Here is a 23,247-nt window from a genome sequence, read left to right as displayed (position 1 = left end):
CCCTCATCCCCAGGGTTCCGGGTCTACGCTACGCGCGCATAGGAGCCAAATTTAAGTGAGTTGCGAAGTCAGTTTGGGTCGCTGTATTATCTACTCCATGTTAGAAGATCCATGATCTGCTGATCTGCTTCACTTGTGAAGGCAAATACACACAAATGTTCTTGCACTAAACACACTAGTACTATGCCATGTCTGCCGTCCGTTGCCACGAGCCTATGAGGTGCCCTGTGATTTTGCTCGTGAGGAGACATCTGTCCCGGCGTTAACTTCTAGCTATCCCGATGAACATTAAGTCTCCTGCATCATGACAACTCAATACATGAACACGGCTCAGCTCGCCTGATTGAAAATGCCTCTGACCGACAAGCGAGCGAGTGATAGCTCATACAAATACTTGGAATGTAATTGGAAGCTTCGGGTCGGTGTGTTGTCATCATGCACGGTAAAACCCATTCGGCATCTTTGGGCCTGAGCGATTTGCATCACGAGGTTATCAATGCAACGGAATCAGGGTTCTATAGCTTGGGCCAACATCATCGCTCTTCATGCAGATTCAGATTGTCTGGATTCTCCGGCCACTCACTCCCTTCGCCTCGCCATCAACAAAAATGAGACCTCAAGATTTAGCCAAACCGGGATTCATTGCCGAGGGACAATGCAATATCACGGCTCAGCAGCGTCTCACCAGCTTTCTATAACCCCTTTCGTGTTCGGAATTTATGAAATTTTGGTGATCTAGATTATATACATTAACGCCCCTCTTATCTATTTCAGATGCATTACCATAAGATCCGGCTCTTCCACTATTTGTCTTACTACCTCAGCGGCTCGCGCCATGGTAGCGCCATCAATAACTCGGTGATCAGCACTCCAGCTGAAGTTGGTGACCTGCTTCTTGACCACATTGTCGTTCTCGTCAAACGCAGGTACTGTGCGCATGCGTCCAATGCCCAGAATGGCCACTTCGCGTTCCACAATGACAGGACTGACGTATGTACCACCCACGTTTCCAATATTGGACACTGTAATGGTGCCCCCTTGGAAATCAGCTGGCTTAAGCTTACCCTGGCTGGCCAATGCCTGAAGCCGTGAGAGCTCTGCCGCAATGGATATGATGTTGAGAGAATCGACGTTCTTGATTACGGGCACGACAAGCCCTCCGGTGGTGTCCATCGCGATACCAATGTTGTGTTGTGATCGATGGACGAGGCATGGCTTGTTAGTCTTGGGGTCAACATCCACCCGGGCATTGAGCATTGGGTACTGGTTCAACGCTAACGAGACAGCCTTGATTATAAAGGGTAGATATGATAGTTTGGTAGGTTGTCCCTCGACTGTAGGGCCCTTGGCGATAACACGGTTCAGTCGCTTCCGAAGCTCCACGAGACTCGAGAAGTCAACCTCGTCCGCGTAGAGAAAGTGTGGGATAGTCAAGGACCTTGTCATAGTCTTGAACATCTGAAGTTGTGTGTTGGAAAGAGGCACAACTGTTTCGGCTTGTACCGAGGTGTCGTGTGGCTTGGAAGACGCAGCAGTTGGAGATACTTGCTGGGCACTTTCCTTGGCATCTCTCTCCTTGATAAATCTATAGATATCTTCCTTGAGAACCCTGCCGTCTCTTCCAGTGCCATCAACATCTGCGATATTCACATTGAGCTCCTTGGAAAGATGTCGCACAGCTGGAGTAGCGATGCTGGCGCATTTGCCCTTCTCCTTGACTGGTGTCTGGACAGGCGCTTCTAGATTCGCTTGCTGCTCTGTCCCGGCCTGAGTCTCTGTAGTAGGTGGTGGTGGTGGTGGAGGTACATCCTCTTTGTCGGCTTGTTGATTTGATAGTGCGTCAACGTCCTCGGCCTTTGCCTCGCCTTCAATATCGATGTCGACAAAGGGTTTGCCGACTTTGGCCATTTCGCCGGCTTCGTAGTGCAGCTTCTTGACCACGCCTGAGAAGCGGCTTGTAATCTCAACAGATGCCTTGTCACTTTGGACTTCGCATAGCGGAGAGAACTCTTCGACGCGGGCACCGGGTTCCACGAACCATTGAATGACTTCACATTCGACGATACCTGGCTTGTGTTAGTCAGACCGGATGACATGGGATAATTCGCGTTCGCCAGGCTTACCTTCGCCAATGTCAGCTAAAACAACAGGTTTGACAGCCATCAATCTTCTGGATTCACTGAACCATCTTTGAGTCTTGACCATCATAGGAGCTCGAGAGCCCACTGCCAAGCTGCCCATGCCTCTGGCAACATGCCATTGCTTCTGTAGCACACGAGATCCTCTCTGAAGAAACATGATTGCTAGCAATCGGGCCTGTAAGGAGAAAAAGAATGTTCAGAGATTGTCAATAGAAGAGCCCGAGTCATCCTCATAAGAGAGAGGAGATGGTAAATATCCATGGGCAGGTTAAGCCGAAGGGCTGGCTTCCATCGGCCCCGTCCGTGGATAACCGCCAATCCGGGGGAATGACGGCACTGACGAATACTAAGCCCGATCGAACCGCATCTTCGGCTCTATCTCAACCCCCACACTGCCGATACAATGGCCCTGCGCTCCACTTCTCCCGTCAAACGTGGGGACTCTAGGGGAGGAAAGAAAACTCAGGACCTTAGCCCTAGGCGCTAAAAATACTCAGGTAAATCTAGCCAAAGCTTAGGGGACTCCTTGCCAAGCTTATTTTGACACCCTGTAATAAGGTCCGGTGTTTTCTTGCCCCCTGGGAGACCCTATGGAAACTCAAGTGAATTTTCCAACGTCGGGTCTCAGGTTTGGAGAGCCGCAAAGTCCGTCCCTCCCGTCCCCTCCCCTGCCAGCCATGATGGCATCACGACGACTCGAGTTGAGCCTCTCCAGCCTCGCTCGCCGACCTCTAACTTGTTTCCTTTGCGAGGCTCGTCGCCCGTTCACCACTTCGACCATCCGACTAGCGAGGACTGAGAAGCCCGGATCTGGCGCATCGTTAAATCCTCAAGAAAATGTTGCTAAGCCAATTGAGGCTCCGCGAAGTTACGGAAAGCGACAAGAAGGACACTTCGTACCGAAACCCCTTCCTCGTCCGATCGGAATGCCCCTACCGCCTAAAGCTGGAGAGAACACTGGAATTGATAATCGATCGCTACGACAGCGACGTGAGGATTTTGTTAATTATGACAAGCACTTGCAACGGCGCAAGGAGCTGTAAGAGCATTATGGCTGGCTGGCAACACACACACGCACACACTGACGCTTCTTTGTACACAGAACTGCAAAGATTTCACGGCCGTACTTTCGAGATTGGGGCAACCTTCAATACCATGAGGGTAAATCCTTCATCGCACCTCCACGCCTATTCAAGGCCGAGCTGTCACTATTCTTCCCCAACTTTTACGGCGAAACTCTATTGAAGACGGATAAAAACCCACGCGATACTACGCCACTCCTTACTGGCAAGGCAACAGTCGTCTCTTTCTTCAGCAGCCGCTGGGCTGAGCAGCAAGCTGCGACTTTCACATCTAAGGAGGGAAACCCTGGGCTTCATGAAGTGTTAAATAAGCACCCGGGCACGACACAGATTGTGAACATCAACTATGAAGACAATGCCGGCAAGGCATGGCTGGTGCGTTTCTTTCTGGGTTCATTGCGAAAGCAGTTCCCAGAGAAGGATTGGGACAAATACTTCCTTGTCCGACGAGGCGTTACCGACGACATTCGCGAATCCATCGGTCTACTCAACAGCAAGGTCGGATACGTCTTCCTTGTCGATCAGTATTGCCGGGTTCGATGGGCGGGCAGCGGAACTGCTCATCCCGTTGAAGCAGAAGGTTTGGCAAAGGGTCTCTCACGTATAGTTGATGAAATGAGGAATGAAGCATCCTTGCCCGCCACTGCAAAGGAGCAACATCCAGGCAAACACCATCTTGAGGTCCCGAAAATGCTGTAATTAGACGCCTTCTAGTAGAGGAAGACGATTGTAACTTTAGACATCCTAGACATCCATGGTCCAACCATGATTGTACAATATCAAACACGCTGATACCCCTGAACACCTGTGCATCATATAAAAGCAAGCTCGTCAGTTTACGAGAAGAGGAAGAAGACAATAAAGCAGAACGCAACAAAGCTTCCCATGATAATCCCGTCCCTCCTCTTCTTTGCTGATATCCTTCCGATCAGCGTATTGATCCCAGGTACTTGGCTTGCCGCGTGCGTAATCCTCCGATTGATACTCGCCAAGGTTTCACGCTGCAGATTAAAGTTGTCATTGACTGCGTACGCTTGGCTGAGGACACTGTCCGCCATATTGTTGCTGTTATCGATGCGATTACGCTCTTCTAGCATGTAATCAGCCTCGGCAGCTTCAGGGTTGTTCTGGCGGTATTCATCGATATCCGAGCGGACATTGGTCAGAAGGTTGGCCCGATCGCGGGCTTGTTGTAGTGTTGAACGCAGGCGCGCCAGATCTCTTTGATGGCCAGTAAGCTTCTTCCGAAGGAGGGACAGGTTGTTCTGTTTTGAGGCGGAGGATGCGAGATTGGGTTCGGAATCGAGAAGTCGAGTGAGCTGGCCGTTGACTGTTTCGCGCTGATGCGATGTTAGGATGTGGTATAGCAGCCTGCCAGCAAATTGTATCAGCGCATACCTTCTCTAGCAATTCTTCCAACTTTCTTTCTGTTTCGCGCTCTTCTTCCGTGGGCTTTGGTGGTACGTTAGAGGCTGTCGAGAACTGTGAATATGTGTGGAACAAGGTCTCCGTCTAAGTTACGACGACGTCAGCTAATAGTCTGGCGCATGGTATAGTTTGATGTACCTGGGTCTCCAACTGTCGAGCTTGTTGTCGAAGCTGGGCCCATCCGGCGACTCCATTCGCTGTCGACATTTTGTCTATTAGAATTCTGTCTTCTTGACAATATGGTGATGTATTCGTATGATCCTCAAACTGTCCTAGCCTTCCACCTCACCCATCAACTAACTCCCTGACGACCCTTGTCCGAGGAATGGCAGAATTGGACACCGCCTTGCGCTGCACTTTGTCCACGTGACTATGCACGTGACTATGCACGTGCTTTCCAGAAATCAAAATTCTTTGTGCAGGAGGCTGCCCCACTCCTGCCTCAAAGCCCTAAATTTCTTACCTGCGCACGGCAACGATATCGCGACACTCACTGAAAGCTTGAGGCAGATATTTTCGCAACACCTCGTCGACACCACTTCGCATATCACTTCGAAGCTATTCAAGATGGTGAGTACGAATAATCCTCGCCCTATATCACGGTAGTTGTCGGCTTGTTTTGTCGCCGTCTCGTGCGGCTGTCAGACCATTCGAACTATTTCATCGACCAGAACACACAAACACATTCTCGATCGTTTTTCCACTCTCGAACCCCGGCCTTTGTTTCGATATGGCAACACACACAAAACATGAATATGGGAAGGACAAATCGCTGACAGGTTGTAGTCGTCGGGCAAGGTCAAGGCTGGTGCGCTCTGGGGCAAGAACAAGGATGATTTGACAAAGCAGCTCGCTGAGCTCAAGACCGAGCTTGGTCAACTCCGCATCCAGAAGGTCGCCTCTTCTGGCTCCAAGCTGAACAGGATGTGAGCATTCCTCTCTCTGCAACACCGGTGTTGGAGGAGATTGTAAAATCAGTAGCGACGTATGGCTAACACGTTTCAAACAGCCATGACATCCGCAAGTCGATCGCCCGTGTCCTGACCGTTATCAACGCCAAGCAAAGGGCTCAGCTTCGACTCTTCTATAAGAACAAGAAGTACGCCCCTCTCGACCTCCGACCCAAGCAGACTCGTGCCATCCGCCGCCGACTATCGCCCGAGGAGAAGTCCCGCGTCCTCGAGAAGACCAAGAAGCGCACTGTTCACTTCCCTCAGCGCAAGTTCGCCATCAAGGTACGATGACTCGACGCCTTTGGAGGATTGAGACCTCCATGTATGGCAAAACTCTTGTTCCGAGAACCAAACACTGACGAAAATAATGCAGGCTTAAGTTAAAATGCTTGTAGTTATTGGCGTGGCAAGGACAACGGGTAGAAAGGAAACGGGGTATGGAGGGCGTGGCGTGCTTTTTCTTTGAACTAAAGGCTTCGAAATTTGCATCGCATGGCTCAGGGAATCTCGGTCTGACTTGTACTTATTTCCCGGCTTGGGGCCTCGATTCGGGACGGCATGTCCACAATGGACTGCCTGGACAGGCAGTCTTTAAAAAACAAAAATGAGGTCATGATTAAGAAGTTCTGAGAGCGTCCTTGTGATAGTTGTGACAAGATGGTTGCGTCCATGTGGGAAGATGTCATATGCCTCGGACAATCAAAGCCTTGTTGCTCTGGCAAGAATCTGAAAGATTTACAATTCACCATATTCTCCGGAGACTATACTCCAGATTTTGCGTTAGTTTATGTTGATTCGTCAATTCGATCCAAACTGGCCTGGATCTCTCGGACCTATACTGATTAAATTCTTTTGTACGGGTCGGCCACATTCGGTTGGTCTTTGAGGCGCCTCGGATCGTTCCAACCCGCGTCACCCCACCATAACCCCAACGACATCTTTCAATCAACGAGTAAAGACAATATAGAGGAATCCCAGCCTTTTACTTTTTACCTCATTCATTCATCTTCACCAAACCAGAAACACCTGTTGGCCGTGTTGCCTCACTGATCTCATATATGAGTCACTGAAATTGCTTTTCGTAATTGGGCCTCTCGAGTGTATCAAATGCATCGGCGTTTAAAAGAGGACCCCGCAAAGGCTTGATCCGATGAAGAATCGAATTCGGAGAGGACCACAGATTGACCAATATATGGTGCATCGCTCATGTGTCAATGGAATAAAGGGGGGGTCTCAAAGATAGGTATCCGACTGTTCTCAAGTGCTGAGCTGGTTGTACAGCTCTCCGAGATTCTCGCCTTCAGCCAGTGCTTTCAATGGACAGTATGCGGGACGAATGAACAAACGATCGGGAGGGCGACAATGAATATTCAAATACCTCCCTCCCGGCCTCCCCCCATTGCCAAAACGATATCATTACACAACATCGGACACAGTATGCATCAATTGGAAACTACCAGTACCTGTCGCGCTCGGCCGAACATTCTGGATCATGGTCAATCAAATCGAGGGCTTGATATTTTTGGTGTTCATTATGGAATCGGGTATCTATCTACCTTTATCTGAGTCTTCCGCTCGCTTCGTAAATATCGTGTGGCACGTTTGGAGCACCATGGTCCAGAAACGCCAGTTTTCATCGCAAATTTCAAACCGCCTTAATTACGAAAACCTTCAACGCCAGTACCGATCTCAAAATCCCAAAACGACAGCACCTTTCCTTTTCTTCTTCTTTCAAATGAGATGTCCTCAACTCTGGGAAATTTCAGAGCTGCATCTCATGAGCTTTTGCTAGTCTTGCGGCCGCCATCTTGCATATGTGTCTGCAGATGCCGACGAAGTTGATCCAGCCGATGAAAGTCTTTGCCGCAGTGCTCACAAACGTGGTTACCACGAACATTGTGCGTGCGACGGTGCTTGGATAGATTGGAAGATTCACCGAACCGCTTCCCACAAATTTCGCACTGCAAAGGCTTCTCTCCTGTATGCGTGCGCATATGCATGGCTAAAGAGCAGGTTAGCATTTGGTATTGAGTCAGGAGTCGACATATTTACTAAGAGCACTCTGCTGCTTGAAACGCGCCTCACACCCCGGTTGTATGCACTTCCATGGTTTCTCTCCCGAGTGAGTACGCATGTGCTGCTCCAGGGATTGCTTTGCTGAAAGCATTACGCCGCAAATCTCGCATTTGACTGGTTTGTCTGTCAGACAAATTAGTACGTTCTACAACATGGAACCTGATATTTAATCATATGGTACAACTCACATCCGGTATGCGTCTGCATATGTCGTTCCAGTTTGCTCTTTTGCGAGAATGGACCGGGTCTTATACAAGCGTACCATGTGCAGCAAAACCCATTTTCACCTTTCTGCAGAGTCTTGACATGCTCATTCTTGCAGTGGTCCTGGAGTTCTTTATTACTTCCGAACCGTTTGGAACAGAGGACACCATCTCCCTCACATAGCCATTGGCAGGTGAAATCGGCTTCTCCTTTTATGGCTTGCTTCTCCGCCAACTCGGTTTTCGGTGTGGGGGATTGTGAAGGCATAGAAAAGGTGCCATTGCGGGCCAGCCCTGGGCCACTGGGACGGCTCGCAAGATTCCCGACGTGTTGGTTGAGATCGTCAGTAAAACTATGTCCGATTTCATGAGAGAAATCGCCAAAGTCATGACCGATCGCGGAGTCAATATCCAGAGGAACACCCTGGCCTGGTTCGACTGGGCTCATTAGGGTATTGACCACGGGTTCAGGCTCTGCCGAGGGTGTTGTAACAGACACAGATGCCGGAGTGGTGGAAACGGTGGTGCTCACGCAATGCGAATCGTTGCAGGGGATTGCGGCCTCCTGACAAGAGGCGTCAAGGCATGGCTCAAGGGCAGCACAAGTGGGTTCGAAGCAACAAGCAGCATGGGAGAAGTCAAACTCGTCACAAGAAGCATCGAAGCAACAGTCCGCATGATCTCCATCGCCACACTGACTCCAACATTTGGCGTCGCCGCACGCAGAAGTGCAGTCAACAGAGGTGGCGTTATTGCATCCCATATGTGGTGTCCACGACATCGGCATGCAATGAGCGACGTCGGCCTGTCCCATCATGTTGGCCCAGGAGGGAGCAACGGCTTGTGGCCAGCGATCATAGAGACTGGGCATTGAAAACGCATGGTTATGGTGTTGGAATTCTCCAAACGATGTATGTTGACTGTCTAACAGTGGCATATTGAAGTTGTGCTGCAAATTCTCGTTGACGGTCTGAAGAACGGCTGTGGGGTCGATATGCTGGAGATTCTGATCTTGTTGAATGCTATGAGGAGAGTGCATTTGATGCACATGTGACGACAGCTGGTATTCCGGTTGGTTATGATATTGATGCGTCTGCTCAGACTGTCTCCTTCGCTTTTGTCGGTGCGCTGAGACTCTCATTGCCGCAGTGGACAATGTTCTTGCAGGAGAACTGGATATGCTTGATTGGGTACGGCTTTTTGCCCTCGTGGAACGGGCGTTGTTGGCCTGGTCATGACGCTGGGAGACCGTATCAGTACCGTTCTTAAGATCGAGGCCGATGTCAAGAGCGTTCTTGGTGGCAGCAGTTTTACCATAGTGGTCAAAACAGCGTTGGTCGAGACAAGCGTTCTCAGTGTTGTTGCAGGTACCGAGAGAATCGAGACCATGTGTCAGGCAGGTATCGTGACCGAGCAAACTGTCAAAGCCATAGTCGACTTTTTCGGATTCGAAAGAAGTTGGCTGGTTTTGCTGCTGGTGATGATGAATGAAAGGCGCTGAGTGGTCCATGATTGCATATATGGAATCACAGCAGCAATCGCTCGGTTTGATAACGGCGATTGCTTCTCTCTTCTTTTATCCTTTCGCGCGCGGATGTTTTTGAGTTAATTTTATGGTTGAGTTGCTCATCGACGGCATTAGTAGGATAATGCGAAGGCCTGGGAGGCTCTAGTGGGATGTTGCGAACGGCCCAAGAGAATCGATGAGTGAGAACCCGGATGGCCAGCGGCTCAAAGGGTTGAAGGTGGAGGGGCAGGGTATGACACTAAGGCACTTTGTGAACTCCAGTGGATCATGGTGCGTTTAAGTGGGACCAGCTTCCTGGAACGATTATGCTCGGCCAATGAGGGTGGAGGGATTGGGAGAGTAAGACAAGAGCAATCTACTAATGGTTGCTGAGTACCTACCAGGTCGCAAAGGCAGTAGGCATTCGTTCGCTTCTATCTTTCCTGAGCTAACGAATATTTCTAAACACTAAGAAAGTATCAGTGTAGCTGAGGGGATATGTTAGCAAGCGAAAGGCTGACGATTTCTTCCAACCCTACTTTATCCGTAGATAGCCAGTCCTGTTAGCAGGAAGACAAGTCTCCAAAGTTGAGCTGGTGAAATGCGTGGGTTTGAGGACAAGGAATACCAACCTCGGTCAGTATTTATCCTTTATTTGTTAAAGATCCATAGCCGAACTGGTCCAATGCCTCAAAGTCGAGTCAATCACTGCATCTTCCGCGTGGAGTTCATGTCCCTTGATCGCCTGCATGCATGGATATGGCCAATGACTATGATATACCGATTTCTGCATCGATGCAATATCGTAGGTTCTGTACAGTACTTTATGTGCAGTTAATCCACTTCATTGCTCCAGCATGTTTCTCGGTAACCTTTCCGACTAGAGCACTGACGATATGGCCCATACAACTGGCTCAGTGACTTGCAGCGGATGATATCCCTGGATGGCTGGGCTCTAGTCTTGCCTTTGTTGCTACGCCTCTCTTGCAGTTGGTTTGTTGACTGTTGTGGCCATTGTGACCATTTGTTTCGATTCCTTAGTCGGCTTGTGTTCAGGCACGTCTATGCTCATTGACATAGTCATACCCAAGCCATACGATTTTTCACCAATAATTAGTAGCTATATTGGGAATAAAGACTGTATATTTATACTGACTAGCATAGTACCACATGAGCCGCATGTGTTGATTGAAAAGAAAGTTGTAGTGACAAACTCAAGTTTTCAGGACAGTTACCCTATGCTTGTCTATTTTGTTCTATTATCTGCCATATATACCACCTTATCTATTGATAACGACACCGGCCACTGAGACATACGTTGGAATTTACAGACTGAACATGATATAAAACTTGTTGAGGCTGGTGCAAATTGGCCGGCGTCTACATTGCACTGTATGTGTAGGCTTTAAATTGATATACGTAGTGGGTAGCCACTTGAGAATTTGAGATACAATCATATATGGGTGTAGTTGACACCCATATGTAGTGCCTACCTAGGTAGGCTGCGAGCAACTACAGAACTTGCCTTTTCGAATGACCGATTCCATATGTTCGTAGGGACCTCCGTCTACTCTTCCCGGTAACGCAACTCCCCGCTCCGGGTGCGGCAGACATAGACCCACTTGACTCCGTAATGCTCTCCGTCACTCAAACTTAGGTATGAAGACCTTAGACAGAGATATACTGATACAAACCACTTGAAACCCAATGTGATAACCATAATTATCTGCCAAAAACATGTAGTCGATGAAATTGAGATAATTGCATTTGCCTGCTGTTGCGACTCGCACTACGCAGCAGGACTAACGGTGCGTAATCCGAGAATAAGCTAAAGACTTATCTTAGGCTATTACATACTGCTTGAGGTGTGGTTCTGAGAGTGTTCCTCTGAGTTCATAGGCCTCAGCTAATGCTTGCATCTCCCGCCTTACCTCGACCTTGCTCACATGCCCCTGAGGCGCAGCGCTCCATCCGTCAACCCATCACGATCATCCTTTGCAAGTTCTTATGACCGCAGAGTTGACTACAAGGAGCAACTGACTCCACCACTTCTGAGTGAGCGTCACCAGATATCTTTATACACTGAAATTTACCGATACTCGATTGGGGGTATTGCAAACAAAGCTTAACGCTTCCTCCCCTGTTTCCTTATATGGAAACCCCTCCTGACCTCGGATCTTGGCATAAAGAAACTCCAGCCTCACGTCTCTCGCTGAGACACAACGCTCTAATTCAATTCATCAAACTTCAATCTGGCAATCTCAGCACACGGCTAGTCTTTTCTTTGCCTTGCCCACTGTGTTATAGCCCAACAGAAAACAGGAAACATTAAATCCACCGCACCACACCATCGGCAATCATGGGCAACATCTGCGGAAAGACAGAGCCAGAGGCTTTTTCGCAACCCGGCAGAGTCTTGGGTTCCGCTCCCGCTCCAGCCGCTGGCACAGCGCCGGTTCCAAAAAAGGTCGGAGGCCCGCCAAGGACTTTGGGAAGCGGCTCAGCTGCGGAAGCTTCAGGAGATACGGATGACGCTCGGAGGAAAGCCGCGGAGGCTGCAGAGGTGAGATCGCCCCCTGCCGCGTGACTGTCATGATGTTATTCTTGTGATCTTGACTGACGGGGCATTGCAGGCGCGCGCAAAAGCATCCTCAAAGCCAGGTGGGAAGTTGCAGACCCAACTAGCAGCACAGAAGAAACAGACACGTTCAGAAACCCTCAATGACGCTAGTCAAGAGCAACTGCGAGCGCGTGAGGCCGATCAAGCAGCTGAAGCACGAAATTGGGCATGATGATTCAGTGTTGACTTCTCAAGAGCATACAGGTCAGAAGATGGCGCAGAGTAGCTGGTTCACGACAATGCGGATTGGAAGGCAGCCTCTACACATTGTGATCATTCAATAGCGTCTAGCAGTTCCAAGATTTTCGTCCATGTTCAGTTGGAATCTTATTTCAGAGTATTCTCCATATTATAGATGTTTTATTTCGATAACGTTACAGTTCAAAAACTCGGTGGACTCAGCGTTAACCAATATTCCCCTAGGGCTTTCCACCGAAGTAGGCATGCGACGCCATGATTAACTCCTATTTGTATACCTTTTCTTCTTCTTCAAACCCCCACGTAGCCTCTGCAACGCCGTCCGTCAGCGAGCCAGCCCATGCAAGTGTAGTGAAGGCAGCGCGCTGACATTCTTCCAGCGAAAGACCTCATATGGCTAGGTAATTGTATATCGTCCACTGGCTGGTGCTCGACTGTCGGCATCTGCAGCAGCTATTGTTCCTTCTCTTAATAGGCGTGTGAGTTCGCTGAGAGCGGATCCAACGACAACCTCCGTATCGCCTTCGATGAGAATATACAGTTTTGGTTCGGCTCCTGCGGGAACCTCTTTGCCTGGTGGGTAAAAGTTGCCCTTTGTTGTGATCGATGTGCCTGTAGCTTCCAGGATCTTGGCGACATTGGTTCGGTTGGTGACAGCCCATCTAGCCTTTTGAGGGAAGTCGTTGATTTCCAATGTGGCATGGAACGCACCAGCGTCTGGGCCCTTGTTGTCGATGGGCTGACCAGCACGAAGTTGGCCAGCCTTTCCGAGGCGGCTGTTGATGGCGGACACGGCTGAACTGACCTTGTCGAGCGGGTCTTTGGACTTATCTTTTACTCCACCAGTAATGGTTGCCTGTTGAGTAGGCTTGACTTCTGCACCATCAGCCTTTGCTAACTCGCGGGCTTGAACGCCTGATGCTGCTGCGCGGATTGCACTGAGAGCCTTCTCTGCCTTGTCGTCCTCCTCTTCCTTCTTATCTTCTTTGACCTCCTCCTCCTCGCCCTCGGCCTTGTGGGTCTTGCGCTCGCGGAGACGGGCAGCCTCTCGTTCCTGATCAAGACGATCGAGACCCTTGCCGCCAAAGCCAGAAGTATCCTTGGCCTTGCCAGATTTGACCTTTTCACGGTGAGCTTTCCTCATCTCGTCCAGCCTTTCTGGCACCGGCTGCCCACTCTGTTCAAGAGCCTTGGCAATGCCAACAGAGCAGTTCTCTTGCTCTGGTGTGACGAATGTGACAGCGACACCAGTATTGCCAGCGCGACCAGTTCGGCCAGCACGATGAACATAATCCTCCAAGTGGTTCGGTGCGTCGTAGTTAATAACGAGCTTGAGTTGCTTGACATCAAGACCACGAGCTGCCACCGAAGTAGCAATCAAGATAGGCACTACACCCTTCTTGAAGTCTGAGATGGTAGAATCACGATCAATCTGATCTTTACCTCCATGAATGGACATGCAGGGGTAACCCTTGATCATAAGCTCTTTCAATAAATCGTCGGCCTTTTCTTGACGTTCCACGAAAATGAGGGTGCGGGCATCTTCATCACGGTCATAGAGCTCTCCAAGCAGTTCGAGAACACGCAGGAACTTGGATGGTTCATCTCGAACTTCAACGATCTGATCAATCTCCTTTGCCACAACACTACGACCGCCCACTGTAACTTCGATAGGATTATTGAGTACCTTCTTGGTCAGCGAGTCGATGATGCGAGGCATCGTAGCCGAGAAGAGGATAGTCTGCCTGTCAGGTCGCATATTTGCGAAGATCTTCATGACCTGAGGCTCGAAGCCCATATCGAACATTCGATCGGCTTCATCAAGAACAACATATGTGACTCGCTTGAGATTAGTGACCCGCCCTTGGTTCGCAGCTAGAAGATCGATCATTCGACCAGGTGTACACACAATGATCTCCGCGCCACGTTTGAGTTCAGCAATCTGATCTCGGATGGGCGCTCCGCCGTAAGCACAGACAGATCGAAGACCCATCATCTTGAGAAAAGGTTTACAGTCTCGATGAATCTGGACGGCAAGTTCTCGTGTTGGAGTCATGATCAATCCGATAGGACCATCTGTATCTTTCAGTGGAGGTTGGTCCTTAATGTGCCGGAACATGGGAAGCAAGAAAGCCATTGTCTTTCCCGAACCAGTCTTCGCCACGCCGATGACATCGCGGCCTGACATGAGAGCAGGAAGAGCCTGCATTTGGATGGGGGTAGGTTTCTCAAAGCCCAAGTTATCAATGACGTCGAGTGTTTGTCGCGTCAGACCACATTGCGCCCATTTCTGAACAGGCTTGGGAACATCCTTTCCGTTGACCTTGATGCCGTCAAGTTCCAGGCGAAGATCAGCTACCTCGGCCTCTGTGAGTTGGCTGAGTTCAGCAGGCTCGACCCAGAAGTTTTTGCGAATAGGTTCAATTTCGATCTTGCTGTAATCAATCGCTGGAATGTCTTTCTTCTTTCGCTTCGCAGTCATAGCTAGTAAGGCGTTTGCGTCACCCGTGTCCTTCTTATTGAAATCATATTCATCATCGCTGAAGTAAGCCTCCGGCTCCTGGATCTTTTGCGCTTTGGATGTCCTAGCCGGCTGTTTCACGTCTGTCTGCCTGAGATCAGCCATGAATGCATCCAGTGGATCAACGTCATCCTCCTCCTCGTCAACTTCCATATGTGTGGTGGTGTCGGGTTCAGCGGTGTTGTTTGACATGGTATCCCCATTGATCTGGGCTTCGGTCGTCTTTGACTCTTCTTCACCCGTATCCATTTGATTCTCTGCCTGCAACCGTCTCTCGTGAGCTGCACGGGCGGCGGCGGCGGCCTCCTCTTCAGTCTCCGCGAAGTTGTCCCCATCAGATTCATCATCATCTTGATCGGCATATGGAGTGTCATCAGCTTCGATGGGCAGGGCAGGAAGTTTAGTAAGTTTTCGTTTAGTAGTGTCCTCTTCATCCAAATCAAGCTTCCGTTTGGCGGAGAGCTTGTCAGTTTCTGCGTTGTTCTTCACGAATCCAAACCCACTAGCTTTTGTTCGATTCGCAGGGAGAGCTGATGCTAAGATAGGTTGGTCAGCTGGGCTTGAGCGTAGAACCGAGGATGAGAACCTACCGCTGATAGACGGTTTTAGAGGCACTGAGGGCTTAGCAGGGACCGGGAGCTTTTCGGGCTGGCCCCCCAGAGAGCCCAAGGCTGGTTTTACGCCTTCGTGTGTCCGGGAAGCTGCCGACTTCTTTGCGATGGCCTTAGGGTCAAACTTGCCAGAGTATGGGACGACAGGTGAAGCAATAGTCGGTGTTGCAGCCGGCGAAGCAGTTGCAGAAACTGATGGAGAGACTGTTTTTGAGGACGCCCCACTCGCTTTCTTGTCCATTTCAGCCAAGAGGTTCCTTGTCTGGCTCGGATTTACTTCTTTTTGTTTCTGGCTGGCATTCTCTTTCTTCTTCTTCCATGCTTCAAGTTTGGCTAATCTTTCAGCCTTCTTGTCGACCTCCGGCTGTCCAGAATCTGCCTTGGGAGCCTGCAATCGATATCCATTAGCAATACTTTCATAAAAGAGAGACTGCGATCGAACCTCCTCAGTATCGGGTTTCCCACTGCCGCCAAGTGAGATCTTCTGTGTTCTGCCGTCTTCACGAATGCTGCGAGTAAGGGAGTCAGCCGTACCCTCACGGCGCCCAGGGGTGCGGTTGCGGGAGTCGTCTCGCCTTCTCACATCCCGATCACCTTCCCTGCTGTGGTTATGTCGCCTATCTGGTGATCGATTGCGACCATCGTAGCGTTCCCGGGATCTCCTCCGATCTCTTTCGCGATGGTCTCGTCGTCCACCGCGGTAATAATTGTCGTCGCGCCGGTCTATAGAGCGGTCTCTCCGTCGATAATAATCTCGATCTCGCCCATGGTCTCGATCTCTTTCGCGGTCGCGGTTTCTGGGCTGTTCATGGATAAAATCGTCAGAACAAAACCGGTCATACTTAGGTGGTTGCCCTCTCACATCTGGACTGCGTGATCTGCTACGTCGCCGATGGTCCCGTCCATCGCTACGCCGATCCCTAGCTCGACGATCATCATTGCGGCGACGGCGAGAACTGTGGGTGCTGCCTGCAGGACTTGGTGAGCGCGAGTCTCTCGGCCGAGCCATTATTGGTGGTCTCGCAGGCTCAGCAGGACACTTCGTTGGTGAGTAGTACTTTGAAACGGAAGACCGATGCCTAAGCAATGCGCCACAAGCGCGTGATCGTATATTCGCGGCGCAACTTTACACACGCCCGTAAGCTTCTCTCAAGCGCGTTGTCCGAAATTAGGTGTCGCAGTTTGTCGCTGGATGGATATAGGGAAGGCCGTTGTGTTGATGTGAGAATGAAACTTTAGCTTCTTGGAAGGCTGATGGGTTGAAAGTCTGGGGTTCATTATCCGGGCTTTTCCCACCAAAAGACCCACACAGATTAGCCACACTAGTCCCGAACGGATTCTAGATCAACCTACCTCGGTTTCATGTTGATTGATTGTCAGTCTCATCTCCAACATCTCAAAGTTCAAGGTGACAGTATGGCCGGCCTCGTTGAATATGCAAGTAGCGATGACGAGGAAGAAATACAGGAGGTGGAATCTTCTCTATCTCAGAACAAGGTAAGAAATATCCCATGACTATTCTCCACTACATAGCAACGGCTTTGTCTAATTATGACCAGCGAAGAGTGAACACTACAGATAGCAAACAGCAAGATCGAGAAGTAACGGAGAAAACCAGTACATCGGGTAAGGAAGGACCTCCTAATTCGTACTCTCCATATGCCTGCTTCTGTTTCAAGACATCTCTGACCTTGCAACTATGCAGCTTCTGAGTATAAGAGTCTGGAAGATGTTCCCATCGCACCAATTCAACAAAATGCTGCACCCTTGGGACCTTTCCTACCACCCATGGAAGGAGCTGTTGTGGATGATCAAGATCCAGCATCTAGACCTGCTTCACCATACTCGAGCAATCGTGCTCTTCTTCGTGACTTGACGTTACCATCAGCACCTAACCTAAATATTCCACCATCGCCCCCAGGATCACCACCGCCCGGCACAAACGAGAAATTCGAGAAATTCCTTGAGCTCAAGAAGAAGGGAACACACTTCAATGCAAAACTAGAGCAATCAATTGCACTCAAAAATCCCAGTTTGATGGATAAACTGATGAGATTTGTCGAAGTCGATGAGCACAGTCAGTATTCAACTACTTTAGCTACAGATTTGTGGAATCCCGCAGCGTTTCCGGAATGGGCGTTCAAGGAGAAGCTGCGGAAGAGCCACGACAAATTGCTGAAGGAGAGAGAAGCAGAGAAGACCACTGGTACCAGGACGACCGTTGAATTCGTCCCATCGTCAACCTTGGCAGGCCCGGATGCAACAGCGAGAAGTGGGCTTTTAAGAGGCGAGAAACGGAAAAGTAGTTGGAACTAAGGATGAAGGCGCTAGGTTACAACATATGATCGCAGCGATAGCTCTTTACCGAGGAACATGACCAAGATCACACTCACGAGATGGAGAGCCGGAAGTTTTCATTCAGAGACCTGCTGGATACTGGATGACTCTAATCAAAGGTATCATTATAACCGCCCGCGCCTTTGGCCAAACCACCACCTCCTGGTAGCTTTACATTAATCGACCCGACGGCCTACATCATCCACCGCCACCAGAGTTGCATAATTCATGACCCTTCGTTGCTTCCATGCACACATGGCATACAGCCCAAATACCAATGAATGTTGCAATTAATCACTCTTGCTCTCGCACTTGACCTCATAGTCGAGATCCTTCTTCAAAATGGCACCAATGTCGATTTCGACTGTTTGATTTGAACTCGCCAATGCTGCGGCGAAATAGGTAAGGTTTTCACCATGGTTGACGACCGACTTGCCTAGCAACTTGAAGGGGAGTTTGCCTGTTTTGCAGTAGGGCTCTTGCTGGACGGCGTTGAGTATAATACTCTGGTTCATGCTGGCAGTGATGTTGACGACGTTGTCACCAGGCTTGAGCACCAAGTTTGGAATCGTCAGGGTGCCGACTTCGACATCTCCAACAAAATTTGTGAAGGTAACGTTGCCCTGAATTCATGATTAGTCTGGAAAATGCATGGATTGTGAATGATAACGTACATTGTCTAGTGTGAAAACGGAAGCGTTTGGAATCGTGGTAGTGCCGTTGAAGTTGGGACCGTCTTTACCACTACCAAAGCCGATGTGGCCGTCGTTGACTTCAGTGCCAGCGAAATGGTTGAGACCCTTGAGTTCCAATGTCTTCTTGAACGTGACGCCGTACTTGCGCGTTAGACCGCTTGGCTTCACTTTCGTCTTTCCGTACACGGTGACACGGACTGTCTCATTGTTGTGGAACCAGACGTTGAAACGGGTGAACTCCTCCATGTCGGTGATTGTGACCTGCTGGCTGACGTTGACGACCTGGTGTTTGTTGCTGTTGGTCTCTGGCATCTTCACGGTAGCAAACGCTACGTGTGCTGGCCAATCCTCGAGATACATATCAGCCTCGAAAGGGTCAACCTTGGCATGGATCTTGCCATCGGTTGTGATAGAAGAATCGATTTCCATGAGATAGGCGTCACTCTCGGTGTCAAGGATTCGAACGGATTGGATTTCCAACTTGGCTTCGTTGATCTTACTTTGTGCAATCTTCGGGACAGCGACAAGAATTCTGAGGGGTAAAGTCAGTTCTGCATTGGACACTTGAAGGAGCAGCGGCTTGCAACTTACATCACGGGAACCACGATGACAACAATGACACAGAGAATGATGAGATAAACCCACCAGAAGCGTTTGCAGTGTCTGGCGCAAGTTCGCTTCTTGGACCTGGGGACAGTCCCATTCTCGGTCTGGGTGACCTCGTTCTTTTCCGACATGTTGACCTGATAATAGAAAAAGGAATGATAATTAGGGGTGTGAATGGGGTGTTGTAACAAGACAGGACAGGTCCGACGTCGTGGAAGTGAAGAAGAACAAGCCAATCTTCAACATACACCAAAAGCGCGATCAAGAGGGAACAATGGCTGAATTTAAGTATTTCCACCAGGGTTTACGGAGTAGGTACCTACTCGGTCGAACTGGCAATCTGCAAACCTTGCGGCGAAACAAGAACGGAAGTAACGACACCCACAAATAATCTATGCAGCCTTCAACCTTGGCGGGACTAGATCGCCATGATCCGAGTCCCTTTGCATCTGTACCCGGGCATTGCCTGCCCAATGAGGCAAGTGTCCGATGAGCGACACGGCGCTATTCCCCAGGTTTGCCCCGCATGGGTTGGGGGTGGAGAGGAAATGCTTCCTTCGATGAAAAGACCCCGGTCAAGCCCTCCTTCTTCGTAGGCTCCTAGTCCATTATATCCTTTGTTCCTCGGCAGCTTGTGAATCTCCTGGAAGCACCACATGTATATGGGGTCTCTATGTCTATTGTCCGACGTCGCCAAACCGCGCTGGTTAGCCCGGACGATGCCCGGCACGCCCTCCATCTCTTGCTGCATACATACACGCAGGATCGCGGATCCAGACAACAACCTTGCTCTCTTTCCATAGTTTAACAAAGCTTGTTTGTGAAAGGACCCCTCAGATGGAGGGCAAAGCATGGGCATAAACTGGGCCGATATGACATGGCACATGACACAACACATTGGATAGAAACCGAAGCCTCCTTGAACCCTGCCGCCGCTTTAAACACTGCATTTTTGAACCGTCTGGTGGCAAGGTCTACATACAATACTTTTGATTAACAAGTCTTGCAGAGCCGTCCCTAATTGATTGAGGATTTACATGGCAGAGGTCGTTGACGTTGAGGAGTCATCAATCACAGTCGTCTTTTTCTTGCTCTGCTGCCAACTGACAGATGAGCTCATAAAGTCAAAAAAAGAAAATCTACGAAACGAATGTGCCGAACGAAGAGAAGAGGACTTTGCACGCGACGGGCATAGAATTGAGTTGCTAATTAAAACCGACGAATCACGAAACAAGAAGCCTGTGCCCTCCCTTCATAATTCGACGATCAACATCAAGCAGCAAGCAGACTAAGCCCAACTGGTCGAACGAGAATTGGAACGCTGGTCCAACGGGAATTCTTCATCATTGACAGTTGGGATTGTCTGTCATATCGATGATGGGTCGTAACACCCCTCGTCCTTGATTGCACCAAGTATTTAAAGTTGTTCAGTGGCTTGTCATGACAACCAACCAATTTATTCTGATTGACATGAATGACACATGCCACGTTAGAAAGCGGCACCTGAGCTTCGGAGTGGCTCCAAGAGAAGCAAGCGGCGCAGAGGGGTTCAGCTCAGTTATCCATGTGCCCTCTGGAAGGGCCGGCTGTGACACACCATCTCGGCCGGGCATCCTCTCATGGTATGGTTGGTTTCCAAGTTTTCTAAGTCAAGGGTGTGATTTGATTTGATGGCCCTTGTCCCTGCATTGTCGCCACAAATTTTCTCTGGTTTGCCTTTTGTGAAATCTATGTATTTATTATTTCCGCCATGACTGCAGCGCAAGATGAATTGATCAGCAGAGAACTGATCGGTGCTTGTCTCTGCAGAGAATTGTGTTTTCCACATGGTATGTTCTTCCCAAAACACCTCACAAACTCTGGTTTGATACTCATGCGATCAGGCATTGCCAGGAACCCTTGAAACCAATTCCAACTGCGCCGCATGATGCCTCCTCGGCAAAGCTAACAAATACGGCCAGCCCTTTGTCCAGTATCGTATCATTCTCCTCATTTCCCCTCCATTACTCAATTTTAGCTTTCAGATCTTATTGCTTTTACCTCCGAAGCGGAACACCCCCCCCCTGCAAGGCTCATCAGAATAGATAGTGAAATCAAAACTTAAGCATTTTTATCTTGAACTACTATTGTAAAATATCCACTGGCAGTGGAAACATCCCAGTTTCTTACTGAAACCCGTCATTTAGAATGATGCTTTCGAAATGTATTAGTACTGTGGAAAAGTTTTGAGAGAGTTCCATTCGAGAGATTCTGATGCCTCACTTTTCCCTAGTCCGCGATGTCACCCAGAGGCAACGGTGTTGGCCAGCCCACCACATTACCAGAGCCGTCTTCCCCGAGAGCTCCCGCTGTTGCCGCTTCGATTAAGGAAGCAGGGCTCCCTGGTAATTGCAGTGGAGACTAAATGAAATCTAGTATCCAAGCCGAGGCTGCATCTGGCATATGAAGATATCGTCTGCGGTTGCTTCATACTTTACAGTTTAGACTTTGTCCACAGGCCTTGACGGTCCAGCCCTGAATCTCCATCGTAGATATCTCGTTCCACCTGTCGAGCATTGACCTGCCAAGCGAGTTAGTCGAGATCGCCAACCATGGGGAATGGAATCTGGGGAAAAGATGGGGAAATCTTACGAATTTAGGACCGAGCTCCGAGATATTCTTGGCTCCGAGTAATCGCATACATGTTGCTGTCTCTGCCTCGAGGACTATTTTGCATGTGTTAGCCGGCGTTCGGGCATTCTCAAAATCACAGGCTCAGCTTACTCTCGAGTGTTCTCTCGACGCCGGCTTGGCCACCAGCGCCAAGTCCAAAAAGAGCACCTCGTCCAATACCGACTCCGCTGGCTCCCAGACACAATGCTTTCACAACATCTGTTCCTCGCTTGATGCCTCCATCAACCCATATCTGGACCTTGCTCAGAACCTCAGGGCAGTACTTGCGGATTTCGAGAAGTGTGTGTATAGCGGGAGGGGCTGTGTCGACAGCACGACCGCCATGGTTCGATAAGATGATGGCCTTTACTTGAGGAGCATACTTTGCTGCGAGATAAGCGTCCTCATGAGTCTGCAGACCCTTGAGAACGATGGGTAGATCTGTGTGAGCAGCTAGCCAGGGAAGAGTTGTCTTCCAAGTCAAGTCGGCCGCTGTGCCAAAAAACAGCTGTTGACCAACACCTCCAGCACCGGGCTTGCTCTCACCACTGGCAGGGCTGGGTTCAGAGTAATCAAAGTTTTGCTTCTCATCCAGCTCGCGTTTACCAGGAACAGGCGCATCAAGGGTCAGGCAGATAAATTTGTAGTACTCTCGCATAGAGTTGATGCGCTTGAGCATCGCCTCGCTTTTCTCTCGCTGGTTCTGGACGTAGAGTTGCCAACCAAAGGTCTGGCCTGGCTTTGCGCCCTCGATGATTTGCTCAGGAGTCATCGACGCGTTGTTCGACACAATCTGCATGGCCCCGAATCGAGAGCATGCCTTGGCGATGCCTTGTTCTCCATCGGGATGAGCCAGGCGGGCCATAGCAGCAGGGGCGACAAATATTGGTAGCCCGACTCTGTTGCCAATCAATGTGGTTGAAAGATCGCAAGCTGTACAATCAACAAATACACGTGGCCTAAGAAGTATATTTTTATAGACATGGTTGTTGTATGTTTTTGAAAATAGATCGTCGGCGGCTGAGAAGTAATATGCCCAAGCCTTTTTCGAAATGCGCTTGGTAGCCTCCTCCTCGATCTCATCGAGATTCATGAGTGATGCCATTGGTGGCGACTGGTTATCTCGGGACTGTGTGGTGGTGTTTTCGCTGGTCGATTGGGAGTCGGTGAGTGTTTCGGGATTCACTTCACCGAGGATATTCTCGGGCTTGAGGTTCTCCTCGAGGGTTCCCGGTGGGTGAACGGGATCATATTCATCGGTGGCATCTTTCCCCGCGAGCTTCAGGATGATCTTCTTACCACCGGGATGCGATGGAAGAAACTCAGTCACGTCGTAGACTTTGCCATAAAGAATGACCCAGCAACTCTCTGGGGTGTTGTGTTTGGCCACTATCGCGAGTATGTCAGTTATTGCGCCTTCTGTAAACATTGTTAAGCTCCAATCGGCGCTGTTCATACCTTCAGCCGCGTCGAAAACCTTGGCCATGCTGTATATGAGTTGAGTCAATTGAGTTGCAGGAGGAAAGATGTGGCGCGAGACGGTCTATTAAAACGTCGAGACCAGTTTGACTGATCTACACACTCGGCAGATACTGTCCCGCCTCCAATTGGGTTCTC

At 49.7% G+C, this 23,247-nt stretch overlaps 10 protein-coding genes across 10 annotated transcripts; 4 read left to right on the top strand and 6 right to left on the bottom strand.

The window, feature by feature from the left end:
* Positions 1–765: 765 nt before the first annotated feature.
* FMAN_00905 (putative branched-chain alpha-keto acid dehydrogenase complex) lies at positions 766–2,298 on the bottom strand (the record flags this gene model as incomplete). Its single annotated transcript, XM_041828764.1, has 2 exons — positions 766–2,066; positions 2,124–2,298. The coding sequence occupies 2 exons, from the start codon at positions 2,296–2,298 to the stop codon at positions 766–768; spliced, it is 1,476 nt and encodes a 491-aa protein (XP_041676238.1).
* Positions 2,299–2,821: 523 nt separating this feature from the next.
* FMAN_00904 (uncharacterized protein) lies at positions 2,822–3,922 on the top strand (the record flags this gene model as incomplete). The annotated part of the gene is made up of 2 exons (XM_041828753.1): positions 2,822–3,180; positions 3,244–3,922. The coding sequence occupies 2 exons, from the start codon at positions 2,822–2,824 to the stop codon at positions 3,920–3,922; spliced, it is 1,038 nt and encodes a 345-aa protein (XP_041676237.1).
* Positions 3,923–4,059: 137 nt separating this feature from the next.
* On the bottom strand, positions 4,060–4,858 carry FMAN_00903 (uncharacterized protein; the record flags this gene model as incomplete). The annotated part of the gene is made up of 3 exons (XM_041828742.1): positions 4,060–4,563; positions 4,622–4,735; positions 4,790–4,858. The coding sequence occupies 3 exons, from the start codon at positions 4,856–4,858 to the stop codon at positions 4,060–4,062; spliced, it is 687 nt and encodes a 228-aa protein (XP_041676236.1).
* Positions 4,859–5,218: 360 nt separating this feature from the next.
* On the top strand, positions 5,219–5,983 carry FMAN_00902 (putative ribosomal protein L35; the record flags this gene model as incomplete). Its single annotated transcript, XM_041828731.1, has 4 exons — positions 5,219–5,221; positions 5,438–5,577; positions 5,661–5,886; positions 5,978–5,983. The coding sequence occupies 4 exons, from the start codon at positions 5,219–5,221 to the stop codon at positions 5,981–5,983; spliced, it is 375 nt and encodes a 124-aa protein (XP_041676235.1).
* Positions 5,984–7,379: 1,396 nt separating this feature from the next.
* FMAN_00901 (uncharacterized protein) lies at positions 7,380–9,393 on the bottom strand (the record flags this gene model as incomplete). Its single annotated transcript, XM_041828719.1, has 3 exons — positions 7,380–7,606; positions 7,657–7,803; positions 7,869–9,393. 3 exons carry the CDS (start codon positions 9,391–9,393, stop codon positions 7,380–7,382), a joined length of 1,899 nt encoding a protein of 632 aa, XP_041676234.1.
* A 2,356-nt stretch (positions 9,394–11,749) lies between these two features.
* On the top strand, positions 11,750–12,182 carry FMAN_00900 (uncharacterized protein; the record flags this gene model as incomplete). The annotated part of the gene is made up of 2 exons (XM_041828708.1): positions 11,750–11,953; positions 12,024–12,182. The coding sequence occupies 2 exons, from the start codon at positions 11,750–11,752 to the stop codon at positions 12,180–12,182; spliced, it is 363 nt and encodes a 120-aa protein (XP_041676233.1).
* Positions 12,183–12,605: 423 nt separating this feature from the next.
* On the bottom strand, positions 12,606–16,349 carry FMAN_00899 (uncharacterized protein; the record flags this gene model as incomplete). Its single annotated transcript, XM_041828697.1, has 4 exons — positions 12,606–15,265; positions 15,320–15,728; positions 15,783–16,142; positions 16,203–16,349. The coding sequence occupies 4 exons, from the start codon at positions 16,347–16,349 to the stop codon at positions 12,606–12,608; spliced, it is 3,576 nt and encodes a 1,191-aa protein (XP_041676232.1).
* Positions 16,350–16,756: 407 nt separating this feature from the next.
* On the top strand, positions 16,757–17,656 carry FMAN_00898 (uncharacterized protein; the record flags this gene model as incomplete). The annotated part of the gene is made up of 3 exons (XM_041828686.1): positions 16,757–16,837; positions 16,900–16,966; positions 17,046–17,656. 3 exons carry the CDS (start codon positions 16,757–16,759, stop codon positions 17,654–17,656), a joined length of 759 nt encoding a protein of 252 aa, XP_041676231.1.
* A 311-nt stretch (positions 17,657–17,967) lies between these two features.
* FMAN_00897 (uncharacterized protein) lies at positions 17,968–19,109 on the bottom strand (the record flags this gene model as incomplete). The annotated part of the gene is made up of 3 exons (XM_041828675.1): positions 17,968–18,300; positions 18,352–18,904; positions 18,964–19,109. The coding sequence occupies 3 exons, from the start codon at positions 19,107–19,109 to the stop codon at positions 17,968–17,970; spliced, it is 1,032 nt and encodes a 343-aa protein (XP_041676230.1).
* Positions 19,110–21,451: 2,342 nt separating this feature from the next.
* FMAN_00896 (uncharacterized protein) lies at positions 21,452–23,116 on the bottom strand (the record flags this gene model as incomplete). The annotated part of the gene is made up of 4 exons (XM_041828664.1): positions 21,452–21,538; positions 21,610–21,683; positions 21,742–23,019; positions 23,089–23,116. 4 exons carry the CDS (start codon positions 23,114–23,116, stop codon positions 21,452–21,454), a joined length of 1,467 nt encoding a protein of 488 aa, XP_041676229.1.
* Positions 23,117–23,247: the final 131 nt, after the last annotated feature.

Source organism: Fusarium mangiferae (genome assembly GCF_900044065.1).
Source record: "Fusarium mangiferae strain MRC7560 genome assembly, contig: FMAN_scaffold001, whole genome shotgun sequence".
In the NCBI taxonomy this organism is placed as follows: Eukaryota; Fungi; Ascomycota; class Sordariomycetes; order Hypocreales; family Nectriaceae; genus Fusarium; species Fusarium mangiferae.
The sequence above is the reverse complement of the archived record's forward strand: the minus strand, read 5'-3'. Positions and strand labels throughout refer to the sequence as shown.